The sequence below is a fragment of the Aulonocara stuartgranti genome (genome assembly GCF_965226115.1).
Source record: "Aulonocara stuartgranti genome assembly, chromosome: 3".
Taxonomy (NCBI): Eukaryota; Metazoa; Chordata; class Actinopteri; order Cichliformes; family Cichlidae; genus Aulonocara; species Aulonocara stuartgranti.
The window spans coordinates 19,116,295-19,135,720 of record NC_138941.1 but is presented as its reverse complement, the minus strand read 5'-3'; the positions used below and the strand labels follow the sequence as shown (position 1 = coordinate 19,135,720).

The window sequence follows — 19,426 nt, the reverse complement described above, 5'->3', positions numbered from 1 at the left end:
GAAGAAGCTTCTCGGATGAGAGGTGAAACGTCTTCAAGTAACTTAAAGAAGTCCAGACGCTTTTCTTTACAAGCTCCTTTGACCAGTTATGCAGTTACTTTCTCAGTCTGCTAGAGCCTCCACTTGAACGCAAGAACCTTCATTTATCTTATCAAACGGAATTCAAAATGTTTTTTACAAATTGAAGGATTAAGATATAAATCGCAGAAGCATCGATCCACACATTCAAAGAAGAACAACCCAACAAACTCTTCATAAAACTCCAAGAGATATGAAAATCTTTATTTCTGTCTATTCTGTGTTGTTAATAACATCACATCTTCACATAGTAGCAAAAACATATTAAACAACATTAATCTCAACATGCATACTGTACTTCAAGTTTCTCTCATGGAAAGGCCAGTGTTACTTTTATAGTACCCTTTCCATAAATATCATAAATATCTTTACCCATGTAGTGGAATTATTTTATTTTTTCATTTTAGTTAACAAGTATAATGTGACCACATTCACTTTTTATCAGGACAAGCTACACCACCACGGTGGTTAGCATACAATAACACTGCCTTGTTCTCAAAGCTTCTTGCTAACTGTACTTTTTTCTGAGATGTTCTCTTTAAGTAAGGATACTGAAAGTGTAAGCAGTGTATACGGTCACATCACGTGCTTAAGGTTGTGTTAGCACTGATAATTCCTTCACAGTTCTTTAAAGATGCTGAAGTCATCATATCAGCTGTAAATGCAGTGCTGCTGCTGTCCTTACGCTATACTTTCAAGCATCACACTTTCTTACTGGCCAGTTTATTTCCACTTTTTATGCTCTAGTATGGTGTGACTGAATGAAGTCAGCAAACCAAATTCTGTCCATCTGAGGATGAGAAGAAACTTGCATGAAATGGGAAGCATGAGATGAAGATGGCTCCTATGCTTTAGACGTGGCACTGTTTCTGCCATTGTAAGTACGCTAATGCTTGAAAGATCCATTAAAAGTCTGACACTTCACTCTTCAGCTGGAGCGTCCATCAAGTTTTACATTCCAGGTTTCCTCGTTGGGATTACGACTCAGACGATGATGTGAAAAATTAGTTATTACATTAAACCCATAAAATCAACACTGGCAAAAAAGCCGTGCACTTCACAGAGCAGCTTTCTATGGCCGAGCAGCTCCTGCAGGTGTAAGGTGTAGGTGTCACAGCACTCTGGTCCAAAGAGGTTATGTGCAGCATGCAGACAGAAAATGGCTTTACAGAATATGACTGAATGTTGAGGCACCAAAACACACTCAGTCTGCCCCTCAGTCTGATCAAGAAGAAAACCTGACTGAGCGCTTCATAACATCAGTACGATGATGTCCCAGAGGCCATGTTCAGGTTATTCTCCCGTCCACACTGAGCGGGCGGATCAGTGGAGTCTGCATTAGCTTTAACAGAAAGGTCTGATTTAAGCAGGTAAGCTGAATAGACAAGAAAAGCTAGAAAGCTTTATCAACTATAACCCCAGCGAGGACCTTGACAGGTGTCTTGTGTACAGGTGAAGGCTGGACAGTCAGCAGGATACCTTCCTAACATTTGTCATTCCCAGCATTGAACCGTTTCCTGGCACAGCCTCAGTGAAACAGAGCATCGTTTCCACCCCACAGTTACAGACAGGCTGTGCTTTTCTTTGGTAACACCGTCGAATGAGCCCCGTGTCCTCTCTCAGTAGCTGCTTTCGTGTCCTGTCAGGATGTACAGGCTGCTCAGTGCTGACGGGTCATCAGTCGGTGTGCTCTGAAGGATGATGGCTCTGCACATTGTCAGCAAATGAGAAGGAGATTAGTTGTAAAGGAGAACCAGAGAAAGGCAGTACTAACCTAAAGCCAGTGCCTCCACCTGCTTCTACTCCTCCCACCTCTAGTACTAACACTACTCTACTGATACTACAACCACTGTAGTTTGACTTTAATGCTACACACTGGTACAGTACTGGTACACTTACTGGAGTTTTACTCCTGTTCCTGCTCATCACCACGCCTACTACTTTTTTAAACTTTATGATAAGTGTGAACATTTACACACCAGCATACAAACAAGTTTAAAGTAGAAAAAAGGAAGCAAAGAGCTGAGAAATACATAAAACATAACACAGAAGAAAAAGAAACCTTTGCAGGGATTCCTTCTACACCCAGTTTGAGTAAAAACTAACTGAAACACAAGGAAAGAAGATAAGATCAACTAAAATAAGGGTTGTATAATAATACTTAGTACTGGCAGCCACCAGCGCTAAGCCTCAGCCTCCCAGTAGACACACCTATGGTACCGATTTAAAATCCTACATGTCTTTGTTCTCAGGTTTTCACGTTCACAAACTTTGGTGTCCACGCTATTTGCCTGCCAGGCTGACAATGATTTAGATCACAGAAACATTTTTAAGCTGTTATTCCTGGTTTCACAGTGGAAAACTCCGGGTAACGTCCATTATCTTTGCTCCTGTATAAGACTTTCCTGAATGCTGAGGTTTGGTCTTCCACATGAAATTCAGTACTTTTGTTTCAGTTTCATTAATGATGCATTGATTTTGGACATCGATGTAATACATATGTGATACACGACAGTCTTTGAGTCCGTCCTTCTCATATATAATCCCACTGTTTTTGCACTTCAGATGATTCCAGTAATGACTGATTTAAAAAAGAAAAGTGAAATATTTCTAATGAACTCACCACGATTCTTATTTCAAACTTCATTAAGAGCTGCTGGATCAACAGGGGTGTCCTGGATTTGTTAGTAATATAATATAGTAATATATTATTATTAGTTTTAATTATTTAGTCAAAAATCAATTCCAGACTGCTCTGAGCAACATGCTGCAGCGAGAGTCCTGACAGGGACTAGAAACAGAACATTTATTGGCTCCCTGTTTTATCCAGAATAAAAGATTCAAAATCCTCACATAAAAGGTTTTGAATAATCAGCCCCTGTCTTATCTTAATGACCTTATAGTACCATATCACCCCATTAGAGCACTTCGTTCCAAGTATTTAAAAGTAAAATGGGAGCCAGACCCTTCGGTTTCCAGGCCCCTCTTGGTAAATGGTAAATGGACCGGTTCTTATATAGTGGTTTTCTACTCTGAGCACTCAAAGCTTGCCTCATTCACCCGTTCACACCCATTCATACTCTGACGGATGCACCGAAGAGCAACTTTCATGCAGGATATCTGGCATGTAGACGGGGAGTAGGTGACCTGCTCCCCCACCTGAACTACAGCCACCACTTCTGTGGAACCAGCTTCCAGTTTGGGTTTGGGAGACAGACACCCTCTCTACTTTTAACATTAGGCTTCAAACTTTCCTTTCTTCCCTGAATCCTCCCTTAGTTAGCCTAAGTCTAGGCTGCTGGCGGGTTCCCCTGATGCACCAAGTGTTTCTTCTTCAGTCGCCCTTTTCACTCACTATCTATTTAAACACCTCTCTGCATTCAATCATTAGTTGAGAATATTCTCTGGCTCTCTTCCCCAGATTGTCTTTGTCCCGTCTTCCTCCTCTCACCCCCCCAACCAATCGCAGCAGATGCCCGCCCCTCCCCCAGCCTGGTTCAGGTTTTCACCTGCTAAAAGGGAGTTTTTCACCTTTGTGCACCATAATTGCAGGGCCTTTTTCTTAAAATATACAGTGTCTTGAAGTGACTATTGTTGTGATTTGGCACTAGAATAAAGAAAATTAGCACTAAGGAAAGTAGTTTTCTGTACAAAGTGTCAGGTAGACGGTAGTTGGTAACTTTAATGGCTGTTTTTCTTTGGAGGGCTGCATGCAAACACATAGGCTGCATTTCCTAAATCCTTGGATCTGAGTAACCAACAGAACAAACACTCTAGTGTGACTCCTGCTTTAATGCTACCATTAATGCTAGCAGTATTCATGCTACTTCCACATGCTACTCTGAAAATCACTTCCAGGTCTATTAACAATAGTATCAAGAAAAATACTATCCTGATTACTTCTGATGTACTAGGATTACTAGTTTCTCACAGTGATTAATAGCTCTTGTCAGCTGTTGAGCTAGTTAATAGGTATGCCCTCGTTGTCATCTGTTGTGATTTTATTTTGAAAGGATGCTTCCTGTTATGCTGCAGAGTGCACGCGAGAGTTCAATAATAAAAACTAAGTGTTGTTCCGGTGAAAAGCCGATGCCCCACGTGTGATTATTCCTCCGTCTAGACAATATAAGTATCTTCAATATTCATGCAGATTCCGCTGGAAGACCCGTCTCTGCTAACAGGTTATGGGCCCAGGAAAACATTGAAGCTACGCCAGGGGAAAGTTTACCACCAGAAAAGTCGCAAAGTACAGCGTGTTCGGTGAGGGCTAGCGTGCTAAGTTAGCACCATGAATAAGCGTGCTGGTGAACCCAGTGGCCGATGGGCAAGGTTGGTTTTTGACGGAGATGAGAAGAATTATGAACTGTGGGAGACAAAATTTTTGGGACATCTTAGATTACAAGGTCTAAAAGACACAATATTGAAAAGTGATGACGACGATGAGGACGACGAAGATAAGAATGCCCAGGCCTATGCAGAGTTAATACAGTTCCTGGATGATAAGAGTTTATCGCTCGTGATGAGAGAAGCTGCCGATGATGGACGCGAGGCACTGAAAATTTTAAGAGACTATTATGCAGGAAAAGGTAAACCAAGAATTATCAGCCTTTATACCGAACTGACTTCTCTGAAGAAAGCAAGCAGTGAGAGCGTCACGGAGTACATCATACGCGCAGAGACATTTATTACAGCCCTGAGAAATGCTGGAGAGACACTTAGTGATGGTCTGCTTGTAGCGATGGTGTTAAAAGGTTTACCAGAAACATTTAAACCTTTTTCCGTTCACATTACGCAAAGTGAATCAGAAATCAAGTTTGCGGAATTTAAAACGAAACTCCGCAGCTATGAGGACACTGAGAAAATGCGCTTAATGGAACAAGAGGATAACATCATGAAGGCGAGAGTGCAACCCAGCGTGAGACCCGCAGCAGCTGCTAATGACCACAGGAGAGACATGTCAGACATAGTCTGTTTTAAGTGTGGCCAACGGGGACACAAGGCCAGAGCATGCCGCTACAGACAGTGGTGCGGTCACTGTAGGAGCAACACCCATCGAGAGTCGACTTGCAGGAGACGACAACGGAATGATGAAGCACGCACAGCCTCGGAGGAGGGCGACAACACAGAGAGCGACGACACCTATGTCTTCCGGATGAGCGATGACTACGCGGCACCTCAACAGCCACAAGACATCAGGACCAAAGGCCTAATGGTGGATACTGGCGCAACATCACACATCCTGAATGATAAAACAGCGTTCAAGAAATTTAATGACGACTTCCAGCCGGGAACGCACTGTGTGGAATTAGCTGATGGCACCAGGTGTAAAGGAGTGGCTGAAGGCAGAGGAGATGCAGAGGTGTGCTTGATTGACAGCAGAGGGAGACAGTGTAAAACAACACTGAAAGACGCCCTATGCATTCCCTCATTTCCACAGAATATCTTCTCTGTGAGAGCGGCCACCACGAACGGAGCCACTATCATCTTTAAGAAAGGAAGGAACGTCCTTCAACACAGAGACGGTACAAAGTTTCACATCCATGAGCACAACAGACTTTATTACCTTGAGACTGTAAGTGAGTACGATGATAAGTGTAATAATTGTTTTGATGTGCAGACATGGCATGAAATTTTGGGACATTGCAATCATAGTGACATTCTGAAGCTACAAAATGTGGTTGAAGGTATGAAAATCAAAGGGAAAACTGACAAAGAAAGTTTGAACTGTGAGGTGTGTATTCAGGGAAAATTTGTCCAGACTAGGAATAGAAACCCTGACAGGAGAGCTGAGAAACCTCTCGAGCTGGTACATACGGATCTAGCAGGGCCGATAGATCCAGAATCACGAGATGGACACAGATATGCATTATTGTTTACCGATGACTTTTCCGTTGCAGTATTTGTATATTTTCTCAAAAACAAAAGTGAAACAATGCAAGCAACTGAAATCTTTTTGGCCGAAACAGCCCCACTCGGGAAGGTAAAGTGTATCAGGTCAGACAACGGCACAGAGTTCATGGCAAAGAGTTACCAGGTATTGTTAAACAAACATGGAATAAGACATGAAACTTCAGCCCCATATTCCCCTCACCAGAATGGTACAGCGGAACGTGGCTGGAGAACACTTTTTGATATGGGGAGGTGCATGCTTATTGAGAGTGCCATACCAAAGGAATTATGGACGTATGCAGTTCAAACAGCGGCTATCGTGAGAAACAGATGCTTTAACAACCGGACAGGGCAGACACCTTACTTTTTGCTGACTGGGCGGAAGCCCAATCTATCCAGAATGCGAAAGTTTGGGTGTGAGTGTTATGCTTACAAGCAAAACAAGGGTAAGCTGGATTCTAAGTGTACAAAAGGGATTTTTGTAGGCTACGATAAAAACAGTCCAGCATACAAGGTTTATTTCCCAGACAGCGCCAAAGTGCAAAGGTTTAGGCTGGTTAAGTTTGTAACCAAACACAATGAGGAAAAGCAAACACAAACTGATACGACATCTGAGGATGAAGACATACAGGTGAGGGAGAGACCAAACGTGAACAGGGAAAGCCCCAGTACCAGTTCACAGGAACCAGATACTGACAACCAACCAGAAGTGAACAGTCAGATGCCACTTAGTGATGAGACTGAAAACTCCAGAAGGTATCCTTCTAGAACAAGAAAGAAACCAGATTATCTAAATGAATATGAGTCAGGAGAAGACATTGATGATCAAGTGCTGACTAACATAGACTACTGTTACAGACTGATAAGTAACTCACCCGTGACATTCAGTGAAGCTGCAAGGTCACCCAACTCTAGAGAGTGGAAAGCAGCTATGGATGAAGAAATGCAATCCTTAAAAGAGAACAACACCTTTACCCTAACAATCTTACCTGAGGGAAAGAAAGCAGTGGGGGGTAGATGGGTATATGTGAAGAAAAACAGTGGTGATGGATCAGAAAAATATAAAGCACGGTACGTAGCTAAAGGTTACAACCAGTGTTTTGGGATAGACTATGATGAAACTTTTTCTCCGACTGCTAACCTGACAAGCATAAGAGTATTGATGCAGTGTGCAATACAAGAAAACCTGATTTTGCATCAGATGGATGTAAAAACCGCATACTTGCATGCACCAATAGATTTTGAAGTGTATGTTGAGCAGCCAGAAGGCTATGAAGTAAAAGGAAAAACAGATGAGAAACTGGTCTACAAGCTGGAAAAGTCACTTTATGGGCTTAAACAGTCAGGCCAAAACTGGAACAGGACATTACATGACTATTTGATAGAGAACGGTTTCATGCAGAGTCCTGTAGATCATTGTGTTTACACAAGGAAAACAGGAAAAGAAAAAGTGATCATGATCATATGGGTTGATGATATTGTAAATGCCGGCAAAGCCACTTTACTTTGCGCTTTTATTTTGAAGAGTACCTTAGCACTTCCTCTTTTATTGTGTCAGACTTCCTGTTCTGTTCTCGGTGAGGCGACGCAAACACGTTGCTTCAGAGTGAGTAAAAGCGTTTGTTTTTGAGGGTACTCATGCAAAACTATGTGTTTTATTTATCTGTCACATGCTATAACTTTGAAAGTTTACTCAATGTGGTTGAATTCGTTTTTTATTGTGTATGCATGTCATTTGTTTGTGGTGTGGAAAGACTGGCTAAGAGATGCGCATGGAGGAGGTTGGCTAGCTGATTCAGCATGATTAGCACCCTTGGAAGCAGAAAGAGGTTGGTTAATGATTGCAAATGATTGTTTATGTATTTAAGAGACAGAATGGTTGTTGTTAATTCATTTTATTAAATGCTGTAACATAAGTAGTTTAAAAACTATTGATTTATGTCAATATCACTATTTGGGTTAATCAAAATAATTTTCTATAGTAAAATGCGAACATTTCTGCACTTTCTACTTGAATGTTTAATGGTATTTGTTTGTGCATCTTTATAGTTTTCACGGTGCCATATTGTCGGTGGTTTAAAGAGGAGAGAATAAAGTTGCATCAGTCGAAGCTCTCTGCGTCACGAGTGGTAATTCCAAGTGGGCAGCTACAGTGAAAACTCCTTGACTGCAAGAGACCGGCCATCCCTGCAGAGATCCTTACACCATTTCATCAGAGATCCAGCTACCAACCTGTTACCAGCCAGCTGATTCCACTCGCATCCACAAACTGCACTCGCAAGGTTAGAAAGAACAGCATACTAAAACTCAAGACTCCAGATACTGAAAGAGACATTGACTACCAAGAAGAAACACGGGACTGCTTACACACATGCACAAGCTTAATGCATAACTAGAAACTCTTTAAATAATGTTACGAGGCCAAAATAATTCATGGACTGCCAACACATAATATCCCTGAATCTGGTTAATGTTTCTTGGTGAGCGAAATGTGTTTTTTGTGGAATAATAATTCACAGGATGTCTGTTTATGAAAAGGTTTAAAAGGTGAAGCTCATTAGCTAATTTATGAACATTTGTTGTTGCTGTCTTACACTAAACATACCTTTGAATGTCCATAATCAGTAAATGTTTGACACAGCGTTACTCTGTGGTAAAGATTAACTACAGCTTTAAAGTATAGTCAAGCAGTAAGGCAATCAAAGCTACAATCGACTTAAGGCAGCTACAGAAACAAAATGTCACTACCGGAAGAGCAAACAGACAACCCCACAAACGCACCATGTGAATCCAGCTCATCAGAAGAAGAAACAGACAACCCTATAAACGCACCATGCAAATCTAGCTCACGTGAGAGAAAATTAACAGAGAAAGGCCTAGAGATGCAAAAGCACGATATCAGAAAGCGTGAAAAATCATTCAACAAGACTTATAACTCTTGGAAGCTCGTAGCAAGGGAAACTAGAACAAAACTAAAATCCCTCTGCTCAGCAGAAGACCTCAATAAACTGCAGCAAGACATTGAAGCAAAGCACGACGCTGTAAGTTCACAGTATGAACCTATCCTGCGTAACAGTAACACCACACCTGACATTGTCAACAAAATGGACGCCTGTGTTACGCTAACAAAGGAGGTATGTAACCTCATAAGTGACCGTCTAAAGACCGTTCATGAGGAATATAATAACCATCTTGAGAAAGAAAGAGTAAGAGAAGTGTTAAGCAAGAACGAATATGGGTCTGTTTTTGGCAACAGCATAACAGAAACTGCAAGCTCTATAGAGTTGTCAGAGCAATTGAGCCGTCACTCTGGCTCATCCTGTACCCGCAACAGTAGAGTAGATGCAGAAGCAGAGCTTGCTGCCAAGCTGGAGCAATCAAAGGCTATGGAAGAAATTCAAGCACAGCAAGCACATCTTCACAAGTTAGAAAGTGAATGGAAACTCAAAGAGGCAAAAATGTTGTCAGAAATTAAACTAAAAGAGGTGGAAATGCAACAACAGTTGGAACAAGAAAGAGCAAAACTACAGCAGTTACAAGCAGACAAAGAAGTTGCTATAGCAATAGCTCGCGTGAAGGCGTACAACAGCCTTGAAGGGTTTGAGAACCACAACGGGGAAATTGATAGTAAAATTAGCTCTGCTTGCTACAGAAGGCAAATTGAACCTCAGCTGAATCCAAATGCCGCATCATTCCAACCCCACCAAGCAATTCCAGAAATGACAACGACCCAGGAGTCTGTCAGCTTAGCACAAGCAATCGCTAGCTCATTAAGTATGAATCGCTTGCCAGTTCCTGAGCCTGCCACATTCAGTGGGGACCCTTTGCAGTTCACCGATTGGAAAATGTCATTCATTAATCTGATTGACCGAAAACCCCTTCCAGCAAGCGAGAAGATGTTTTATCTGAAAAATTATCTCGCAGGAGAAGCACGCAAAGCGGTAGAAGGTTTCTTTTACCAAGATTCAGAAAATGCATACAAGGGAGCATGGAAGGTCTTAGAGGACAGATATGGGAACCCATTCATTATACAGAAAGCATTTCGTGATAAACTCATGAGATGGCCGAAAATCAGTGCAAATGACCCACTAGCGCTACGAGAGTTTGCTGATTTCCTCAAAGGATGCTCTGAAGCAATCCCACACGTCAAAGGACTAGCTATCCTAAACGATTGTGAAGAAAATCACAAATTGCTCAAAAAACTGCCAGAATGGATCGTGCGCAAGTGGAGTCGAATTGTTGTAGATGAACTTGACGAATGTGGCACCTATCCAAATCTTGCATGCTTCACAGACTTCCTGAGTAGAGAAGCACGGATAGCTTGCAACCCGATAGCTTCTCCACTGTTGATGAATTTCAAACCTGTAGATGATCGAATCCCAAAGAGAGCCAAAGTCTTCAACACAAACATGCAACCAAAGAGTTCCGCTCAGGAGAAACAAGACACAAACATTAGTAAACCAAAATCACCTTGTTCTGTTTGTAAAAGTGAAACTCATGGAATCTCAAAGTGTCCCATCTTTACAGCTAAGAGTGTTGAAGATAAAAGGGCATTCATCCATGAAAACCGGCTCTGCTTTGGATGTTTAAGAAAAGGTCATATCACCAAAGATTGCAAAAGGCGACACACGTGCAACATTTGTGAACGTCGTCATCCAACCTGCTTGCACGAAAACAGAAAGCGAAACCCTGCAGAAGCAGTAACAAATAGCTCCACTCCCAAGGAAGAACCTGTAAACCAGGAAACACACAAGGTCATGTCTCATACATCAACACAACGCGTTTCGGCTACCTCAAGTATTGTCCCAGTCTTTGTGTCTTCTGTACAAGAACCACAGAGAGAAATACTCACCTATGCATTGCTAGACACACAAAGTGACTCAACATTTGTCTTGGAGGACATACTTGATAAGCTGAATGTGGATGTCCAACCAGTAAAACTGAAACTCAGTACCATGACGGCTATTGACACAGTCATCTCGAGTAAGAGTGTTCATGGTTTACAAGTTAGAGGACTCCACTCTGAGAGTTGTATCCAACTACAACAGGCTTATAGCCGCGACTTTATCCCAGTGGACAAGTCGTACATCCCAACAAAGGAAACAGCATTACTGTGGCCTCATCTCAGAAGCTTGGCGGAAAAGTTGCCGCCTCTCCAAGATTGTGATGTAGGGCTCCTGATTGGATATGACTGTCCATCTGCGCTGGCTCCTCTTGAAGTCATCATAGGTGACAAGCATGAACCCTTCGCACAAAGGTCAGAACTAGGATGGAGTATAATTGGCTCATCAAACCCCCACCTAGACAGACAAGGAAACCAAAGCTTTGTGCATCGGCTCACAGTAAAAGAGTTGCCTGTTCCATCAGCGACAGATGTTCTAAAAGCCCTGGAATCAGATTTTGCTGAGAGAACCTATGAGAACAAATATGTGTCCCAAGAAGATGTCCATTTCATACAGTTCCTCAGTAATCACATCACACAAAGGAAAGACGGACATTACGAAATGCCTCTCCCTTTCAAAGGGAACAGCCCACCCAACCTGCCAAACAACAAGAGGTTAGCCACGGTACGTCTACAGTGTCTCAAGAAAAAACTAAAGGCCAACAAACAATACTACGATCAGTACCGAACATTCATGGAAGAAACCATCAACAGGGGTGATGCAGAGCCTGCTCCAACAGCATCTCAGGGGCAGACCGAGTGGTACCTACCACATCATGGAATCTATCACCCCAGGAAGCCGGACAAACTAAGAGTTGTTTTTGATTGTTCGGCCAAATCCCATGGTGTCTCTCTGAATGATACCCTATTAACTGGACCTGATCTTATCAACCCTCTGGTTGGAGTGCTTTGCAGATTTCGGAAAGAAGCCGTGGCCGTAATCTGTGACATTGAAAGAATGTTCTATCAATTTGCTGTCACCCCTGAATCCAGAAACTATCTGAAATTCCTCTGGTGGAAAGAAGGTGATTTGGAGAAAGAACCTCAGGAGTACAGAATGGCAGTTCATCTGTTTGGAGCTGCATCATCTCCAGGATGCGCCAATTTCGGTTTAAAGCATCTTGCACGACAACATCAAACCGACTATCCTCTAGCATCAGCCTTTGTGGAGAAAAACTTCTACGTTGATGATGGATTAGCCAGCGTTTCATCAGTTGAGGAAGCCAAAGAACTGATCATTCAGTCACAAGAGTTGTGCAGAAAAGGAGGCCTGCGCCTTCACAAATTCAACTCAAATGAAGAAGCTGCTCTCTCCAACTTAGACCCTTCTGAAAGAGCAGCAACCATTGAACCTCGTGGGTTTGACCCATCCCCTTCAGAACGCGCTCTTGGCATTCAGTGGTCGATAGAGGACGACACCTTCAGTTTTAACATCAGCCTGAAAGATCAGTCTTCGACTCGCCGTGGTTGTTTGTCCGTCATTGCCTCACTCTACGATCCACTTGGATTTATCGCTCCATTCAGCCTAAGTGGAAAACTTATCCTACAAGAGCTTTGTCACAGAGGCATTGGATGGGACGACCCACTCCCAGAAGATGTGAAGCCACGGTGGGAGAAATGGATAAATGGTCTTTTCAAGTTGAAGGAGGTCTCAATTCCAAGATGTTACCACCCACACGACTTCCAAAACATTGTCAGAGTAGAGCTACACCATTTTTCGGACGCCAGCTGCTTAGGATATGGTGCATGTTCTTACCTGAGATATAAAAATGACAAAGACGAGGTTCATTGCAGCCTTGTGATGGGAAAGGCAAGGGTGGCACCCTCAAAGGTCACAAGTATCCCGAGGCTTGAACTCGCAGCAGCGGTGGTTTCTGCAAAAGTAAGCGTCCTGTTAAAGGCTGAGCTTGACATGAAACTTGATGATGAATTCTTCTGGACCGATTCCCAAGTGGTACTTGGTTACATCAACAATGACGCTCGCAGGTTCCACATATTTGTCGCAAACCGTGTTCAACTCATTAGAGACAACAGCAATCCCAATCAATGGTATTATGTGGACACCTCAGAAAACCCAGCGGATCATGCATCCAGAGGGCTTCATGTTTCAGACATCCACTCTACAAACTGGCTGCAAGGACCAAAGTTTCTCTGGGAACGTGAGTTACGTCTAACACCTAGCACTCCAGCTGAGTTACTTGTTGGTGATCCCGAAGTCAAGACAATTCAGGTGCTCGCAACTGACGTCAGTACCTTCAATGATATTCTCGATCGTCTGAATCAGTTTTCATCTTGGACAAAACTCATAAAGGTGGTTGCAAGAATCAAAAGACTGAGATCTCAACAAAAGCATACTGAACATGTGACGATCGAGGAGCGTGAGAAGGCTGCTGAAGCAGTGATAAAGATCGTACAGCAGCACGCCTTCCCTCATGAAATAAAAACGTTTCAAGCCAAAGGTGACCTTCCAAACTCAAGCTCTCTCTTCAGTCTTGACCCCATCTGGTCTGATGGACTCTTGCGCGTTGGTGGGAGATTAAAGTGGTCGTCTCTTTGCCACAAAGTGAAGCATCCACTCATCGTACCAAGCAACAGTCATATAACCAAGCTCATTGTGTCCCACTACCATGCTAAGACATGCCATCAAGGTCGAAGCCAGACACAAATGGAGCTTAGAGCAAATGGATTCTGGGTCATTGGTGGGAGCAAGCTGGTGGCCAAAATGATACACACCTGTGTGCTTTGCAGGAAACTTCGACGACCTACAGAGAGCCAGCGAATGGCTGAACTCCCTAAAGAACGTCTTGAAGCCTCAGCACCCTTCACATTTAGCGGCATGGACTGCTTTGGCCCGTTCATTGTGAAGACAGCACGCAAAGAACACAAAAGATATGGTCTGATTTTCACGTGTCTGTATTCAAGAGCTGTCCATATTGAGATGCTTGAAGATTTGTCAACAGACTCTTTCATCAATGCATTGAGATGCTTCATCAGTCTTAGAGGAGCTGTCCAACAATTACACTGTGACCAAGGTTCTAACTTTGTTGGTGCTAGGAACGAATTCAAGGAAGCACTTAAGCAATGCGACGCCAAGCAATTGGAGACCTTCTTATCTGAAAAACAGTGCGAATTTGTCTTCAACGCCCCTTCTGCCAGCCATGCAGGAGGTGTCTGGGAAAGGCAAATAAGAACGGTTAGGAATGTGTTGAATGCAACCTTCGCACAGTGCCCAGGTCGGCTTGATGATGCCTCCCTCAGAACGCTGCTATATGAAGCCATGGCTATTGTCAACAGTCGCCCATTATCAGTTGACGGAATCAACGATCCTCATGCACTGGAACCTTTAACGCCGAATCATCTCATCACGATGAAAACAAAGGTTGCTCTTCCACCCCCCGGAGTGTTCATGAAAGAAGATTTGTATGCTACAAAAAGATGGAGAAGAGTCCAATACCTTATTGAACAGTTCTGGGGCCGCTGGAAAAGGGAGTATCTGCTCAACATATCAACAAGGCAAAAATGGCACTTACCTCGGCGTAACCTCAAAGTCAATGATATCGTTGTTATCAAGGACGACAATCTCCCACGAAACCATTGGCAACTAGGTCGAGTTGTGGAGACCTTTCAAGACCATGATGGCTTAGTCCGTCGAGTTAAAGTGCGAGTTGGAGAGAGAAAGCCTCAAAGAAAGCAAGATGCCCCTTCTAAACCTTCAATTATTGAGAGACCAATCCAAAAACTAGTACTACTCCTTGAGAATTAAATAAAACAAAATATGTTAAGACAATAATAGTTATGTTTATACACTACCTCAATCCATTAAGTATACCTACCTGTATAACTCTGATAGTTCAATTCAGTCATCCATTTATTAGTGTAAGAAATCCTGTACAATTCACTTGCTTTGTGAATTTGTTCGTTCATTGTATCAGGATTTGGTGGGAGTGTAAATGCCGGCAAAGCCACTTTACTTTGCGCTTTTATTTTGAAGAGTACCTTAGCACTTCCTCTTTTATTGTGTCAGACTTCCTGTTCTGTTCTCGGTGAGGCGACGCAAACACGTTGCTTCAGAGTGAGTAAAAGCGTTTGTTTTTGAGGGTACTCATGCAAAACTATGTGTTTTATTTATCTGTCACATGCTATAACTTTGAAAGTTTACTCAATGTGGTTGAATTCGTTTTTTATTGTGTATGCATGTCATTTGTTTGTGGTGTGGAAAGACTGGCTAAGAGATGCGCATGGAGGAGGTTGGCTAGCTGATTCAGCATGATTAGCACCCTTGGAAGCAGAAAGAGGTTGGTTAATGATTGCAAATGATTGTTTATGTATTTAAGAGACAGAATGGTTGTTGTTAATTCATTTTATTAAATGCTGTAACATAAGTAGTTTAAAAACTATTGATTTATGTCAATATCACTATTTGGGTTAATCAAAATAATTTTCTATAGTAAAATGCGAACATTTCTGCACTTTCTACTTGAATGTTTAATGGTATTTGTTTGTGCATCTTTATAGTTTTCACGGTGCCATATTGTCGGTGGTTTAAAGAGGAGAGAATAAAGTTGCATCAGTCGAAGCTCTCTGCGTCACGAGTGGTAATTCCAAGTGGGCAGCTACAGATATTATTATTGCAGCCAGTGATGAAAGGGTTTTGAAAACTGTGAAGGAAATGCTAACTGCAAGATTCAAAATGAAAGATATGGGGAAACTCAAACATTTTCTTGGTATTGATTTTGAGCAAACCCAAGATTGTGTAAAAATGTTACAAGAGAGATATGTAGAAAACATACTGGAAAGATTTCAAATGCAAGACTGTAAACCAAGATCAACTCCTTGTGAACAAAGGTTGAACTACAATGATGATGCTGAGAAGATGAACAATGTCAGAATGTACAGAGAGGCAGTAGGTAGCCTTATTTACTTGACCTCTTGCACACGACCAGATTTGAGTTTTGTTGTAAGTAAGCTGTCACAGCACTTCAAAGAACCAGCTGTGGAACATTGGACTACTGTGAAACATGTTCTAAGGTACCTGAAACAATCAAAAGACAAGACATTGTGCTACAGGAAAAGTGACAAAGATTTGAGAGTACAAGGTCACAGTGACTCAGACTGGGCTGCGGATGTGACTGACAGGAGGAGTACTACAGGTTACTGCGTAAGCCTGAATGAAGGAGGTACTTTGGTGTCATGGCGAACAAAGAAGCAGCCAACTGTTGCCTTGTCAACTTGTGAAGCAGAGTACATAGCTTTGGCAGCAACAACACAAGAATGTTTGTACTTGACACAACTGTTGCAAAGCATGTATGAGCATCAAAAGAGACCGCCAAAGATTTTTGAGGACAATCAAGGGACTATTGCATTGGCAAAGAATCCTGTTAACAGACAGAGGTGTAAGCATATCGATATCAAATATCATTTTGTGAGATCAACAGTTAATGCTGGAAATTTGATATTGGAGTATTGTCCGACAGGTCTGATGGTGGCCGATGTTATGACAAAGCCAGCAACAAAGGGGAAGTTATTGAAGTTTGAGAAATATATGTTTGGAGTGTAAACAAATAGTAAAGAAAAACTGTTTCTTTTGGAATGCATGTAAAGCTGACAACGTGAGTGCAAGTGGGGGTGTTGAGCTAGTTAATAGGTATGCCCTCGTTGTCATCTGTTGTGATTTTATTTTGAAAGGATGCTTCCTGTTATGCTGCAGAGTGCACGCGAGAGTTCAATAATAAAAACTAAGTGTTGTTCCGGTGAAAAGCCGATGCCCCACGTGTGATTATTCCTCCGTCTAGACAATATAAGTATCTTCAATATTCATGCAGATTCCGCTGGAAGACCCGTCTCTGCTAACATCAGCATACAGTTAACATACCTGTTTGTTCCCAGAACTCTGAACACACGACTCTCATCTGTAATTTCTTGTGTTACCTGCACATAAAGTGAAAATTCACATGTGTAATGACTTAGAACAAATATGATAAGCACATGATACGAGCTCAGCCAACGTTGGATGAATTTACTAGTTCATCACCTCATCTGAATGGAAACTCCTCCCTTTGAGGCCATGCTTCCAGAACGCCAGCACACTATCCTGCAAGCAGACTGACAGAACAGGAGGTGTCACTCAGCTTTCAGGACACACATCAGCTCTCATTCACTTTGTTTGTCACATCATTATTTCTACCTAGTGTTTCAATGGGGAAGTCAAAGACTATTTCTGCAGGCAGCTGTCTGGATGGAAGTCCTTGCAGGTTCACGATCTTTACAGTTCCTGTCCAAACAGTACACAGATTGAGAATGAGCATGAAAGACATTTGAAGGATTCACAATATGCGAGGGGACTTACTTTCCAAGGTGATGAGAACAGTGTCTCGGTCCAGCTGGGTTACCTGCACGACTCTGAGTGCTCCACTATCTCCTGATGCACGGAAAGAAGGAAGCTTGTTGCAACAAGTTGAAGCTTGAAGCTTCAGGAAGTCAGCAGAGACACGCAGAAACGGTCCTACCTGGCACTGGAACAGGAGCGCCGTTCAGCTCTATAATATCAAACCTGAGCTGTTGGCCGGTTGGTGGTTTATCATTACTACAGTCTCTCACTCCAACACACAGCTGAGAAGAGAATCTGGGAGTCTGATGGCGAGTTGCTGTGAAACAGTCACCAAGGAAAACAAAAAAAACTAAATAAATTCTCATGGATGGTTAAGTGATGCTTGTTAAACCTGAGCTGAACCTGTTCATACAACCGTCAAAAACAGCACAACAGAATTCTTGTATGATTATTAAATCTTGAGATTAAAGATAAACCGATGCCATCCATCCATCCATCCATCCATCCATCCATCCATCCATCCATCCATCCAGCCGTCCATCCATCCATCCACCCGTCCATCCACCCGTCCACCCATCCGTCCATCCATCCATCCATCCATCCATCCATCCATCCATCCACCCGTCCATCCATCCATCCACCCGTCCATCCATCCATCCTTCCATCCATCCATCCATCCATCCATCCCCTAACTGCACGTCTTTGGACTGATGCCACTTTTCCATAATGTTGTGGCACAGGCGTGTTTCTCCAAGCAGCACTGTGTTAGGACTGCAGACAGGCTTAACACAGAGCTCTGTTCTCACAGTACATACATTATCGTTATGAAATGTGCGAGACATTCACAAAAAAACTGTCAATTATCTGTGCTATGTGATCTAATGGTGCATGCTGGCGTTGAACTGTGTGCTGATAACACTGTTCCTGTAGCACAGAAAACACATGGTAACCATTCAGTTACACGAGCTTGGACCCAGAGAAGGTGCTGTTGGTGTTTTTGGACGGCGTTTATACAACGTTTCTTTTATTTAGTCTCTAAAATCTTGTTGGGCTTGAATAAAAAGTATGCATATGTTATTAAAAAAAATCAATTACATTCTTCAGCTTCAGATTTTGATATGCTGTCTGTCTACTTTTATGTAATCCAGGTCTAATGACTGGTTTGCATTGTGGAAATAGGGTTAGAGTTAGAAAGGAAGACATTTATTCAGGTGGCAAGTTCGACATATCTGTACAAACCTTTAGATGCATGAACTTTTGAAGAGGCTCATACCACAAGAGTAAAACCAGGCCAGATGGGACAGCCCCGCACAGATATGTACTATCTGTGTATGGGTTTCTTGCTGAAACAGAGAGAGCAGGACTAAGTGTCTGCAGTTGTTCTCCGTGAACAAACAGACTGACCAGAGTAACTCGGCATTGCTTACCTACACTGCACCTCCTACAACCTTTAGTGTCAGGAATCTTTACAGATATGGTAAACTTTCTGTGGCCAACAGAGAATATCCAGGTCAGAACAAGCAGACAAAATTGGGTTTACAGTATCCTCCTTCCTCAAAATCAAGTGGTAGCATCATACATGACATTATTAACACTGCTGCACCTACAGCTCCTGTTTCCCTGCATCTGTGATGGCGTGTTGTACCTGAGACTGATCCGCTCAGTGAGGCGGTTGGTGCTGAGCGACAGGCTGCTGTGTTTCTTGTGCAGATGTCCTTTCTGTTCAAACAGAGCTGGCAGGCTGTGCGAGTAAAGCTGGGACGACTTCCCTGCAGGATGGAGCCTTTTTAGAGCAGCATATTATCGAGTGGACACAATGTTCTCCGTTTGTGTCACGCTGTTTGTTACCTGATACGGACATCAGCACATTGTTCATAACATATAGCCATATACATCGCTGAGGGAGGAGCTGTGGGGAAAAGACAAGCAGTTCACTGAGACTTCAAACATCCAGCTTCAGTCATCAGACTGTTCCAGAAACATCATTTCCTGGTTTTCAGTGCTCCTCCTTTCATCAGGAGCTGCACTCCTTACTCAGGTTTTTCAGGGTGATGCGATTAATGACTTGCACTTTTTTGTTATTACTTGCATTTTTACACAATGCTCTTCTACTCTGACTGACACTTTCAACTACCAGCTTGACCGCGCATCACTCTTTTCTACCTCAAAACGACCAGTTACACATGTCT

The 19,426-nt window shown here is 42.6% G+C and overlaps 2 protein-coding genes across 2 annotated transcripts in view; one reads left to right on the top strand and one right to left on the bottom strand.

The window, feature by feature from the left end:
• Nucleotides 1-19,426, top strand: part of LOC309700493 (uncharacterized protein) — a 2,098,293-nt gene that overhangs the window by 1,251,782 nt on the left and 827,085 nt on the right. The window lies entirely within an intron of this gene.
• On the bottom strand, nt 363-17,647 carry LOC309697504 (mitogen-activated protein kinase kinase kinase kinase 2-like; the record flags this gene model as incomplete). Its single annotated transcript, XM_082519439.1, has 7 exons — nt 363-1,785; nt 16,782-16,837; nt 16,941-17,011; nt 17,094-17,180; nt 17,256-17,327; nt 17,416-17,553; nt 17,629-17,647. The coding sequence occupies 7 exons, from the start codon at nt 17,645-17,647 to the stop codon at nt 1,698-1,700; spliced, it is 531 nt and encodes a 176-aa protein (XP_082375565.1). The 3' UTR covers nt 363-1,697.